The sequence below is a fragment of the Hydractinia symbiolongicarpus genome, chromosome 11, assembly GCF_029227915.1.
Source record: "Hydractinia symbiolongicarpus strain clone_291-10 chromosome 11, HSymV2.1, whole genome shotgun sequence".
NCBI classification, from domain to species: Eukaryota; Metazoa; Cnidaria; class Hydrozoa; order Anthoathecata; family Hydractiniidae; genus Hydractinia; species Hydractinia symbiolongicarpus.
Window position 1 is genome coordinate 7,813,925 of NC_079885.1, and position 14,123 is coordinate 7,828,047.

The 14,123-nt window shown below is 33.9% G+C and overlaps 2 protein-coding genes across 2 annotated transcripts; both read right to left on the reverse strand.

Annotated features, from left to right (window-relative positions):
• Positions 1 to 2,166: 2,166 nt before the first annotated feature.
• Positions 2,167 to 4,377, reverse strand: LOC130614258 (leucine-rich repeat-containing protein 15-like). The gene is made up of 2 exons (XM_057435675.1): positions 4,276 to 4,377; positions 2,167 to 3,855 (listed from the first exon to the last, which is right to left on the reverse strand). Exon 2 carries the CDS (start codon positions 3,835 to 3,837, stop codon positions 2,395 to 2,397), a length of 1,443 nt encoding a protein of 480 aa, XP_057291658.1. The 5' UTR covers positions 3,838 to 3,855; positions 4,276 to 4,377; the 3' UTR covers positions 2,167 to 2,394.
• Positions 4,378 to 7,992: 3,615 nt separating this feature from the next.
• LOC130614699 (uncharacterized) lies at positions 7,993 to 9,704 on the reverse strand. The gene is made up of 2 exons (XM_057436138.1): positions 9,252 to 9,704; positions 7,993 to 9,134 (listed from the first exon to the last, which is right to left on the reverse strand). The coding sequence occupies exons 1-2, from the start codon at positions 9,404 to 9,406 to the stop codon at positions 8,933 to 8,935; spliced, it is 357 nt and encodes a 118-aa protein (XP_057292121.1). The 5' UTR covers positions 9,407 to 9,704; the 3' UTR covers positions 7,993 to 8,932.
• Positions 9,705 to 14,123: the final 4,419 nt, after the last annotated feature.

Here is a 14,123-nt window from a genome sequence, read left to right on the forward strand (position 1 = left end):
CACTCTTGGACAACCGACCAATATACAACCAATATATTTTCAGTACTGATATCACGCGATTGATTAATTCATTTGGATTTTCTTTTTGTCTATACCCCACATCACGTGATACATTCATTTATTCATTTAATTGAATTTTCTTTTGTGTCGTTAAAAGTGCTTGTTCTTTTGAGGAGGTTTTCATAAAGCGAATTAAACGGCGAACTCCCGGCGAAATGTATCTAAGCAGGCGCAGTTTTGTTTGATTGATTTCTGCTTCATAAAATTCGCTTCGCCATAAAGAAGAATCCCACTTTAAACGAGTTCTTTCTTCCTTCAAATAAACAACAAAAGAAAGTCAAACTTGGAAGAAACATGGACACTGATGTCAAGTCTACAAAAAATAATAAAATAAATCGCTGCGCTCTTAGCATCGCAATTCCTAGTTCGTCTTTATCCTCTACATTGTCAGCTAAAAAGCTAAACAATCGAGAAAATGAACAAGATGCAGAAGTTGCATAAACTATCTCGCTATTAAATGAAATACATTCAAAAAATACAATACATACAATACATTCATACTGGTCACGCCCAATTCTGTTGTTCAATTTGCATCATTCTGTTGTTGTCATTATCCTCCACATTGTCAATTGCTAGAAAGCTAAACGATCTTCGAGAAAACGATTAAAAAAAAAGAAAAAGCAGATCTTGCCCCCAAAAATGCACAAAATGGTGGAACAGTAATACTTACAACGAAGTGTGCTTGGAATAAAAAGGTATGGAACAACAGAAAGGTCGAACGAAGCTGTTCTTATAGCATATTTTAAGAAGATAATTTTCCCTTGCCTCAAAAAAAAACGAAACGAATTTAGCAGACATCGCTAACACTTTAATAATATTTTATGTATTTAAAGGTCGCACAACAAGCGCTGTGAATAAGTTACTGCAAGAGAACAACATCGTGATTATACGCATACCCAACAACGATACGAATTTATTTTAACCTCTTGATTTTTCGGTTACTAAGAGTTACAAATGATACCTCACCAAGGTAATAAGGATAGATTGGCATGCGGAGCAGTTTAACAAAGGTGTGTTTTGTCACATGACGGTAAAGAACATAAACAATTACAAACTAAGGCAATTATAATTCACATTTTATCAAGCGCCCTCTGTAGTAAAGAAGGTTGCTTTATAGAATTTTATCGCTGATTAGACCATGGTCGCTTATTCTTGAGCTTTGAGTCATTACCGCGGTTGTTAATTTGATGGGGCGCTTCAAAAATCTTGGATACCCGGTGTCGAACCACCAGTAGGGTAACTAACTCAACTTTTTCTTTTTGAACTAGCCCATGTATCAGATTTGAGGAGAAATCTTCTGTTTTTCCATTTAGAGAGCTATCTTTTTTTCGTCTTTTTATTGATTTCCTTTGCCATCAATCTTGCGCTGAACACTTACAGCGACCGCCCAGAAATACTTATTTCAATACCCAATCAAATTATGAAGATGTCAATCCGGTGTCAGGGTCTTTTATTCTTCTTCACTTACGTCTTGTGTTGAATTATTCATGCTCTTACAACAAAGTGGACGGCCTCTAATTGCAGCCAGTTTTGTGGTCCTAAATCAATTTATTTGATTTGAGGTCACTGCTGTACAAAAGTGTTTTCTGATCTTATGCTTTGTAAAACTACCTCAATAGTATGCAATGACTTTACGTTAACTTCTGAGAATGGCTTCAATTTGAACTTGTATAGATTTCTTCTTTTATCGATTTCTTTATTTTAAGTAGTCAAGAAATTAATGGTGGCCTGGAAAAATATCTAAAACGGTGTCAGGAATATGAAAGTAAGTATTGCAAAGTTTAAACATCCTTGAGGATTCCATCCGCACGGTTAGCTCTTCTTCCCCTCCGACTGCCACTATGTTACATTACCGCCAGAGATACGTATAGCATTGCTGTAACTTGCTTGCCTGCCACACAAGCCGGTTAGAAGTCAAAGATGGCACCAAATTCGCTGAAAACACTACATTTAAATTCCGCTGGAGTGGGGATTCGAACTTGAAACTTTATGATTACAAGCCGAATTTGTACCACTACACCATCTCCACAGAAGTACACAAATCCTATCTATGTTATTATCAATTTGCACCAAAACATATTTTTTATTTTAAAAAGAGTACAAAAATTTTATGTCCGCGCCATTAGTATAAGAACAAGCTTTAATATAATACATTCTTCTCATATAATAAAGAATACAAAAGAAAATATAATTAACTGTTTTCTTTCAGCTTATCACTCTCGGTTAATAAAAAATTCATTTTTTTGTATGTTTGATGTTCTTAATTTACTCTCATTATGCGCCAGTTAAAACATCCTTTTTTTATGTGTTGATGTTTTGGTCCCGCTTTACCATCTAATACCAGGGTCTTCGTGGAAATTTGACTTCGAACTTCTTCAAATTCCTTATCACGTTGCAAGAGACAATCCTAGGCGTAGCATTAAATGTTGAAGGCTGAATACCATTTAATAAGTTGAAGCTTAAATCCATATATTGTACATTGACCAATCCATTGAATGCTCCTGTACTGATGTTAGAAATCCGATTCTTAAATAGGTATATCAATAGAAGCTTTTTCAGAGGTCGAAATGCATTATCTTGAATCGATGTTATCAGGTTATTCGTTAAATGCAATTCATAGAGGTTTCTGGTGTCCTTAAAATTGATATTCTTCACTGTCGAGATTCTGTTGAAATCAAGAAACAGCTCTGCCAAGTTTGTTAACCCATGAAAAGCTTTAGGGAAAATCGTTTCCACTTCATTGTGTTGTAGATCCAAGGTTCGAACATTAGGTAGTCCGTTAAAAATATTGTTTTGTAGATGCGTTATGTTGTTGTTCTTAAGGGTGAGAAATGACAAGCCGTTCATGCCTTTAAACGAATTTATAGACAGTTCCACGATGCCACATTTTCTCAAAGATAACCGCTCCAAATTTTTCAGTGGTGAAAATGTATACGGATAAATTATGCTTACGTTATTTTCATTCACAAGGAGTTGATTCTTCATATTGCCGAAATATTGAAAAGCTCCACTCTCAATTTTTTGTATGTTATTGTGTGATATGCTAAGAATATCTAAATTTTCCAATCCAAAAAATGTATAATTGCTTAATACCTTGATTTGATTATATTCCAAATGAAGAAATTGTAATTTTTTTAAACCTTCAAACGCGTAATCATCAATTTTCATGATTCTATTCTTTGTTATAGCAAGCCTGCGAAGTCGAGTTAGCCCTGAAAGCCAATTTGAATCAAGTATCTTGAATCTGTTTCCACTTAACTCTAACGTTTGTAGATTTTTTAAATATTTAAATACGCCTTTAGGTAGATTTACAAGCTCATTTTGAGCTAAGTCGAGTTCTTCAAGCTTACCCAGTCCTTTAAATGTCTCCGCACTCAGTGAATTAAGCTTATTATTTCTAACAGAAAGCTTCCTCAAATTAAGGCCTTGAAATACTTCTGTTGTCAGGGAACGTAATTCGCTCTTCGTAATTGTAATCTTCTTCAAACGTTTTAACCCATTAAACGTATGTCGGCGAAGGTGTTGCACTTTCCCACCGATAAAAACAATCTCTTGTAACATTGGATATTTTTGAAAATAATTTTCAGGAATATTTTGAATTTCATCCATAGCGAAAGTCATTTTCCTAAAATAACCTTTTAGCCTGGGTAGTTCTTGCACTGTCTTTTCTTGACATCTTAGGGTAGCAGTATAGATGGGGCATCTGCAATAGGAAGGACAATATTTTGCCATGGTAAACGGAAAGATAAGCAGAAGACAAAACATTGTTCCCGCCATGTTTAAATCTTGTTAAACCTAGTAAAAAACACAAGATTATTGCTTGTTAGGATTTTCCAATTGTTTATCACAAGGGTAGTTTTTCGTTTGCTTACAAATCCCAAGTACATTACGAAAAAAAGAATTCACATTACCCTGAATACAATTTAAGTAAGTAAGATCTAGCCCGCCACTTAAAGCCGCGGAATTGGTAAGGTATTTTGGACTTCGCAGCGACACCACCCGAAGCAACGTTTGGAGTAAAAGGTGACAATAACAAGCGACATACAATTCTTCAACTGGATTGTAGAAAGTATTGATTAAGTTTAGTGCACAAATTGGCATTTTGTTTACTCCCTTGGGACTTACTTATTTGTTCTACGAGATTTTGATGAGATATGCAGTAGTGAAAGTATATCAGACCTTTTGTGGGAAATAACAATATACTATCTAACTTACCTCACAAGTAAGGTGTATGCAATGATTTCTTCCCAATTCAAGTTGACTTCACTTTCTTACTTTTGATATTATTAAATATCACTTTTAGGTGTTCTATTTTTTCAGTATATTTATTGTTAATCTTTGTTATTTTTTTGTTTGTTTCTTAACAGTATTGCGCTACTTTGACGTCAATTAGTAGAGGATACAGCAAGCATAAGTGACAAAAATAATATCGGCCCATGTCAACATATTTTCGCCAGTGGATTGTTTTGTTTCTCAAAAACAAAATATCTTACAAAATAAACAATAACATTTACCTATTCTGAAATATTATCTTTGATATGCCGCGAAGCATCACAGCAAACTTATGACATATTTAAATTCTCCCTCAAAGCATGAAAATATTTAGTTGCAGTAAAGTTCCCTTGATGTAATTCATAATAAAGGATACTGATTTTCCAGCAGTAGTATATATTCAATTCCAACTGTGGGTTACGAGTGGTTCCGCGAAAAATTTTGTGCACTAGCAATAAAACTATCGATAAATTAATAAAAACAAACATATGTCGTGCTCTCCTTCGGATGGATATTGTCTTTTTGTCGTGGTATAATTTTGCAAGCTGTGGATATTTTGTTTTAAATGTTGAGTGGACTAGGTTTGTGCCTAGTTACACTTGTCAAGTGTTAAATTTAGTTAAACTTCTCCTACTTGCTTGGTCCAAGAGTTCAACTTCTATACTACTTTCGCGCGGTAAAAAAATATTTTTCGCACGTGCTAAGCTAAGTGACATGAACGTATTACGCAAGAAAAAAGTAACAAAAAAAATCGCAAAATTCAGGGTTTTTTGGACAAAACATAAACGCGTTTTTTTCAGTGAACAGTAAATAATTATCCTGTTTAGCCTATTGGTTATGTCGGTTGAAAGTGACGAAATATTTGACAGGTGACGAATTAAAAGTCCGACGAAAATTTTTATCCAGGGAATATTTTTAACTGACGAAATTTTTACCTAAGTTGTTTTTAATAAAAAATAGTGATTTTATGTGCGATTTGCGACTGGAAAAATGAAATAATTAACAGCGAGAATGGTGGAGGAGGACGTCATTTTAATAGATAAACAAAGCTAATAATTAAAAAAAAAAACTGAATTTTTTTCTACTCGGTTAAAACATTTCGATGAGATGAGGAGAAAGTATGAGAAGCTGAAGAACATCATACCAATGCATTCGATCTATTTGACCATTTTGATGACGAAATATCTTTGTAAAATATAAGAGTATATTATGGCTAGAAAAAGTGACGAATATGCTAAGAATTTTAAAGTTTTTTCTAACTGAAAAATCCTAGTTCGCGAAATTTCCCGAATTTCTTTCTTCGCAAAAGTTTATCCAAAAAATTTCACGGCAAGTTTCTCCAATTAAAGTGGTTCAATAATATGCCAGTCACGGTGGTCGCGTTCTCGACAAGCCCAGGCAAAGAAACAAACAAAGCTAAACGATTTTTTTAAGAATTTGTAACAAATTCTTATACATCCTAGTCCTTGGTAAAGAATTTTAAGAAATTATATCACAAGTCTTATTTTTTCCTAGTACCCAATATTTCAAGCATTCGCTAATTCGAACAAATATTTTGTTCCTTGAGTGTTCAAAATAACAGGTGTGTACTGTATAGTAGGCCCCTTCACTTTTTTTGTCAAAGTTTAATGCTCAATGTCTTCTTTCAACATGTTTTTACTACGCCATGTCAATATTTTTACAATGGCTTGGATTATGTGAAGTAGAGTTTTATTGCTGCTTATATTTTTTCTTTTGTCCGTTGTGAATTGTCCCTTGTACCCAAAATGTAGACTAAAGTGGACCTTTTTCGAGTTTAACCTTTACAAGGGAGGGTAAAGCGCGGTTGTTTTCCCTATACACATTGTATACGCCCCTGAGTAACTACTATTATCGCAAACTCTGTAGTGTCCTTACTGAGTTATACTTTGGAACGCATACAACATCACACTATCCATTTATCTGATGTAAGGTTTGGGACATTTCAGTGGAATTTATAGTTTTTTTCCTCTAAGTGTTTACGCCTGGTTCACAATTGCAGCAGACCCATAAACGAGTGAAGTGAGCATGTACATTAAATCTGAAGTTAAATATAGAGCAGAACGTGAAGACAGCCGTTTATACTTGTGCAAGTGAAGCAAGTCATTTTAGAAGAAGAAATATTGTAAAGTTTTAGCTTTATTCTCTTCAAAACGCTAAGTGCATAGAGACAAAAATCGTAGTTGCTACGATACCTTTCTACTCGCTAATCGACAACAAATATCAACCGACTTATTATTTTGGTCCAACACAAACTGTTAAATCCTGTTTTCATCTTCGCGCCACAATAAGGAGTAAACTGCTTCTGTTGACCTCCCTCTTTGACCCAACGCAAAATGAATGTCCTATATACAGTAGACGCCCGTTATTTCGAACAGTCAAGAGACTAAATTATTTGTTCGAATGTTCGGATTATCGGAAGTTCAGAGAAAACAAGAATTTTAATAAACGTTTAACGGTTTTGTGATAATATAACCTTATTAAAGTTGTTCGCTTTTTCTTGTTTGCTGAAAATGCTGGGTCAATTATGCGACCAATGCGATTAGCATACGATTGAACTGTTGCCCCGTCATGCAATTTTCCCGCCTTTATCAGCAAATTTCCTATCCATCTCCTTAACCCACTCTTCAAACAATCGCTATCCATCCAACTCTTGCATTAATTACTATACTGACATGGTAAAAATCTGATGTTCTTGAAGCACAGTGGCTTTTTAGACTTGCCAATGACAGACATAGGTTTCTCCAATAGCATTAGCTGCTGCCAACCAGTAATGCGTATTTTACTTAACTTTCCACCAGAGCATTTTTCAGATTTAAGTTGATGCGTTTTATTTGGAAGGCATTCGTAAAAAAGTCCATATTCATCAGCATTATAAATGTTTTGAAGGTCGTAGTTTGACAAAAGTGTGGGGAGAGAAGTTTGTCACCACTCCATTAACCATGCCTGGTGTAACTGATCTTGATTCTTCTAATATGATTCTGAAAGATATGTGGTTTCTTTCCTTCCAATGCTGTAGCCAACCATCTGATGCCTGAAAATTTTCAACGTTTAATTCTTTGGCGAATACAACTGCTTTCTCTTGAAGCATGGCTGCAGATATTGGGACCTTTTGACTTCGCATGCTTTGAAACCAATTTAAAACAGCCTTGTCTACTAATTCAAAGTTACCTGTTCTCAACTTTTGTCGTTGTACATTGGTTCCTTTTTTCTAGCGCATCTAAAAGCGATTAACATCTTTAAACGTGAATAGCAACGAAAATTAAAACAGCTGAATACAAAACATATGATTTGATTCTAAAGTATTTTGAAAATTGAACGTTTTGAATGTTCGATTTGATTCTAGAACGTTTTTAAAATCAAACGTTTTGGAAATCAAACACACACATGTTGAGTAGACTATAATATCTCCCTGTCTACTGTAGCTATAAACAGACCATGAAATTTTAGTGATTCAAAATAGAATGGAGCTTGCGTTATATTTTGAGCAGACATGCAGCCATATATACCGCTATTAACTTCAGCGTTGGAATAATCAAACTCTTCAGGGTCGGATCTTGGAGGAAAGGTCGGATCCAGGATTTTTACGTAACTAATTACCGCCCAGAATGGGCGTTAAAATACGCCAAATGGGCGGACCTGATAGAAACAAAATTTAACACTTGTTCAGGCTTTTTCCAGCGTTAAAAAGTACACTATGTAACAATATACATAAAAAATATACAGCTAAAATATATAAAACATGTAAACTATGTATGAATAAACCAATAAACTCAATCAGTATAAATCAATCAGCAAGTATATATATTTAAAAAAGCCTTTATCTCTTATTCTTTTTAGCAAACTCATCTATTACTTCATCAGAGTGATTGATCTGTTAAACATGATAACTGCTAGGCTGCTTAACCTTTCCTCCGAAATTGTGTTTCGCATCTGAGTCCTTAAACGCGCTGAAAGATACTTCTCTTACAAGTGCATAAGGTTACAGGAATTGTAGCCAAAATTCTCAAAACTTCACGAATTGATGGAAATGTGTACATTTTGTAGTTTTAAGTAAAGAAGTGATATCTGTTGGTAGAGCACCTTTTCCAGAATATCCCCCACATATTCAACTGGGCATATGTTACTATGGGCTGGAATATCACTCGCAAACAATCACAGGAATTCTTTAAACTTAACCTTCTAGTTAAACCAAAATACCTTCACAGAAACACCAGCAACACCTGTCCTGGGCTCAACAAATGTGTTGAATAAATTGCCCATTTGTTTATATCATAAGCTTTGATAGGTAGTAATAGGATGCTATAAAATTAAAAAATATATAGAGTGACACAAATTTTAAAGGTACTGCGTGCATCACATATAGTTTACTCCTGTCAGGAATTGAACTTGAACCTTTTACGAAATTGTATCATAAATATCATACCATTTGATCACAGGAGTTTAGACATTAAATAAATAAAAAAATCAAATGTGCATATTCCATGAAAAACTCATCATACCTCAATAACATTACAAATTGATAAAACGCACATAAACGATGACCAAATGAAGGATTTTGAAACATGTTTTGCTTTCTCAATTATGGCCTGTTCTCTTGACTTCGTCTTTGTGTACACGTCACAACCAACATCCGATAAACATTGCACAAAAATATTGTTAGGAGATAGTTGGAGCATTGGATGTCCAAAGAGGTCAAAATTCTCAAAATTGAAGCTAGCGTTTTATCACCAACCAGCAACACAGAAATAGATCTGTAAAGACAGTTACCATCTCCACTGACACTGATGGGCATAACAAGAAAAAAACATGATGAAATAAAAATTATTAGTAAGTTTACCAGATTAAAACTATAATGTTAGGCTTATGAAAAAAGCATGTATATACTATTATAGGTATACCTGACTGGCCTCAATCTTGATAATGAAGAAGCACTTTTTCTAACCATATTGTTATGTATAACGTATGCCCAGTCATCTTGGCGAAGAACACCACAATGACTTGGTTTGAAAATTGATAAATTTCCATCCTTTATACAACTTTCGTTTCCATTCATCGTGCTGGCTCAATATTTTATTGAAATCTACTAGTGTATCCTTGCTATTAGCTATGTATAAAATAACAAATGAACCAACACAAGACAAAGCAGTAGCTACACAAACCCATTTTTTCACAAAATATAGCACCGCCCAGAAATTTCATACAGAACAGAACCAGTGGAAAAACTTAGTTTGCACACATTCTCAACTAGTGGTTTAGTGAATAGTAAATAAGTATCTCATTCACTAAAGATATTCTTGCAGAGAGAAACCTAGCATAGCTACCCTAGAATAATCTTCTCTAGCCAAAACCTAAATCTTGGTACCTAAAATTCATAAGAAATAGTGAAAAAGACATCCAGAAACCTTAAAGTAGCACAGTACCTCCACCGTCCATCGATTGTTGATTGCTTATAAACACAAACAAAATGGACTTATATTTGCATTAATTTTGTTAAGGTCGAAAAATTCTGTCTACCTTGCTTATACGCGATAGCAAAGTAGTTTTTCATCTCCGCATTCTCTCCATGCACAAAAAACAAATATATCAACTTTGAGACGCTTACTTGCTTATTCTTTAATAAGCGAGAAAGCAAAGTTGCTTTTCGTTTTGTTTGCTCAGAAAAGTATTTATCTACTTTGTTTAGGAAACTGAATAAGCGCAATAAGCAAAAACACAACTTCCTTACCAGACTTCCTAAATAATACAAGGAAAACTACACACGAGACCCGCGTGGGCTTTTTCTCTACGTTTTTAAAAGTAAGCGCGCGCTTATCTTACTCATACTTCCATCCGACCCTGCTCTTCTCAATAAGTCGCGATTTCCATACCGGAAAACCTTAACTAACCGTTTAATCTTGATAGCTAACTGGCGTACAAACTTGATGTATTTTTTTTGTTAGCATTAACAAAATCCTGAAGTCCAACATGGTGAATTTTCCTCTTAAAAGAAGAAACGGAACAAAGTATTTTTATCTCATTTGGCCGACTTCTTCTAATAAGTAATCTTCGTCAAATTTAGACTGGTAAAGGCTCTTCCCAATTACTTAATGTAAATGTAGCTTCCTTATCTTAGTTCCGTCCATTTGTATCTATGTTTTTTCTTATTTCTTCCTTTTTTAAACCTTGATAGTGTCGGCTTTTTCTTCCCAAGTGAGAGGCGTAGGTGAAGGTTTTTAGTTAAGGGGTGAGATTAAAAATTATACAGAAATTGTTCTGCAGGCATTAATTTATTATTAATTAATGAGAAATGTATGTTTGTTTGTTTGTTTGTTTGTTTGTTTGTTTATTGTTAAAGGATATTTTTGCGTGTATTAATTTTCGCGCAAAATACTTTACGCGCAATTTATGCACTAAATTTCGCGCGACAACGAGCTTCCTTGCGCAATGCCCGAAAATTAGTGCGAATAAAGTAAACTGATTTACACGCCATTCTTTTTTTAAAAAAATAACAAGGTTTATGCTTGACTTTCCTGAATTAAACCTGGATTCATACTTTTAATAAAGTACTTGGTTAAGTTTAGAAGCAGCGTTGTACCTTGTGGTGCAGGTTATCAGTATGCAGGTTAAGAAAGCAATCTAAGGGTTTTTTTGTGTAATTTTAGGTCGTTTTCAATACACCCAAATATTTTGATACACGAATAATCTGTTGATATTCTCAGGGTAGCACACATCTTATAGCATTGGTAGTAGCCACATCGTAACCTGGTTAGATTGGTTGTCAGATATAGAACCTGCAATCAAAGGAAGCGAATTTGAATCATGTGAGTGCTACTTGATGGAAGGAGGTGACTTAAATACTGTAAAAAGGATCTTTCTCAAAAACTAAATACCGTAAATGACGGATTAAGCGCCCCTGTCGAATAAGCAACCCGAGGTTAAATAAAAATTGTAACTAAGCAGTCCTGCTCTAATAAGCCGCCACCCGCCCTACTTCGAGGAAAGGGGGTGCTTATTCAGATCAGCACGAAAAACAATGTATATGCATTAAAAGATACAAGGCGATGATGGCGTAAGCCGAAAAGCTTTTAGTCTTAAAACATATATTGATTTTTAAAAATTTAAAGATACATTATTACTAATGCATTTCTTTCTTTTTTGTTTGTATTTCTATTTCTCATCCATAGAAATCAGAAAAAAAATTTAGTTTTATTTTGCTTTTTTTTGTTTGTTTGTTTTGACTTGTCCAAGTACTAATTTATCAAAATCTTCAGTTTTCTCATCATAAAAAATTTCTACCTCATATCTTCAAGGTAGTTTATTCCTTATTTTGTTTAATTCCTCCTCTTCTCCAACTTGGTATTTAAACCCAAAATATTTGGATACTTAAAGTACAGATTGCACAAACCATATGTATCCTTTCTGCACTTATTTTCAAGAAGAAGAAAATAGAGTCTAAAATATTCAAACGTTTTAAAAACATTTTATTTCGAATCGTTTATTTTTTAAATGTTTATTGTTACAATGTAAGTCCTCTCCTTTTACATGAAATATTTCTTAACACTCAGAATTGCGTGTTGATGGTCAATAGATAGACATCAAGAGAGTGCCAGAAGCTGAAACAGGATTCAATGAGTGTTTTAGTAAAGTTGTTTTCTAATCCAATAAAACTTTTAGGTTTTTAGGCAATATATATAATCTAGGAGGAATGGATATAACTACCCATGTTAAAAAAATACAATTGAAAATTGCACGCTAGTAATAAAAGTGATAAAACAAGGTCATAAATTGAGAGAGTTTCTTTTGAAAAGCATTTTAAAGGTACAACAAAAGGGGCCTGGCTCTACAAATTTTCCTCACAGTTATAAAACTGTGAGGATCCTATTAAAAAAACCGTGTGAACGAATGAAGTTATTGGTGAATATTTTCGTGACAGCCGATTACTCTTCAATCAGCGTATTCAACCAAAACAAAACAACGCAAGGAGAAAATTTTCAGTTTGTTTGTTTGTTGTGCAAACTTCCTATAATTCGACTTCAAAGCAAAAACAACAACGCATGGCATATTTCCTCCATTTGCAATCGAAACTAGAATGTTTTCACCACTCCCAAACACTTGTCGATCTCAAAATATTTGACTTTCGAATGGTTTGTTTGCAAACGGTGTTATTATTGTTCTTGTTGCAGTTGGAGCGTTGCAGTCCGTGCTCAGATGGATATGTCAACAAAGTTATTTATTTATTTTATTTTCAGCTATTTTTGGGTTGTTTTGACAGTATAGAAAAGAAAAAGTAATAATACAGTAAGGCTGAAGAAAATTGTTAATGGAACCTCTATACATGCCTTACAGAAAAAATTTGGGGAATCGCCACTTCAAAACAAGCCCCTCTCCTAGGAGGCTAACATAACATCCCCTTTAGCAATTTTTGTTAAGGATTTGTTTTTATATTTTCTTTTTATTTGACAAAATATTTTTTATATAACAATGACTATAAATTTAGGTGTAGAGAAATTTGACGGTGTCTCAGTTTTTGTTATATTTTTTCTAACTGAAATTTTCTTTTTTCGTTTCGCTTGGCTATTTACTGAGGTTAAACAAGTAAATGTTGGGCCTCCTGATAACATCTTTTTAACCAGCTAAACTCTAATAATCAACTCCCCGGTTTCTAAAATATTGCGAAAAGGGTACAGGAATAAAAGCTACCATTTTGACTCATATATGGAAGGAAAAAGAATTTTTTATTCCAAAAGTTTTATTTTCGTAAAACGTCTAAATTCAACGATTAAATGTTTAAAAAATAGCGACTAATTCTTCTTTACAAGAAGAACTTTTTTAAAAAAAAAAAAATGGCAGTATTTTGCTTACGTTCTCGCCTTCTAAGGCACCGTTTACACGTACCCGAAGTAAACTCGCACGTCGGCGTGAAATCTACTTTAGTTGTCATGTGTAATCAGACATAAACATTTCTTACGCCTTCGTGTAAACAACGTTCGCTGATGTTTCCATTCCGCCATTAGAAACAACCGTGACCGAAAAATACAATATTTCAGTCGTAACTAAGTCAACTGTAACCTTGGAGGAACACTAAGATTAAGGAGATTTAAAAGAAGTTTTAAGATATGCAGATGAATTGAACTAAAGAAAGAAAAGCCATGGTGTAACATGGGAATATTAGAAGTAACAGTAAGATTTAAAACAATCTTTCTTCATAGTTTGTATGAAGTGAGACCTCCGAGATGGTAAACACGGTCCATCTATCACATATCTACAGAACAACAAGAAACAGGTCACGACTCTCTTGTATAAACCATTATGGATTTATGACGTCGATGCTGCCATGGTGTTAAAGCAATTTGTAATTACTTTGGGATCAAATGACAAATTTTTCAAATACCTTTGTTTCATTTTGTTAATTGGGTAAACTATTTAATGTTCTTTCCTAGTCTCTAATTTCCTAGGGGATTAAAATATCTCATCTCGTTACTAGATCTCCTGCTTAGTTCTGAATTTTAACTTGAGTGCAGAAACTAATTAAAGGCCTGGGTACCAGTTTGGTTACTTCAATAACCAGCTAGCATTCCTTTTTTTTTAAAACAATTATTTTTCATCTGTTGGTTATAATTACTGTGGTTAAATAATCTTGATAAAAAAATGGGAATTAAAATCATGTTAGTTCATTAGTAGCGGTTAAAATAAAAAAATGCTTCCGCTAAAACCTGACTTAACAAGGCAACTATATGTCTCATTGTATAAAACAATAAGATTGAAGATTGAAGTACTGTATACATGTAAAG

Coding starts and splice junctions, on each gene's coding strand:
- LOC130614258 (XM_057435675.1), bottom strand. CDS start 3,837: ATGGCGGGAACAATGTTTTGTCTTCTGCTTATCTTTCCGTTTACCATG.
- LOC130614699 (XM_057436138.1), bottom strand. CDS start 9,406: ATGAATGGAAACGAAAGTTGTATAAAGGATGGAAATTTATCAATTTTC. Junction 9,135..9,251: donor TCAAGATTGAGGCCAGTCAG/GTATACCTATAA, acceptor TATGCCCATCAG/TGTCAGTGGAGATGGTAACT.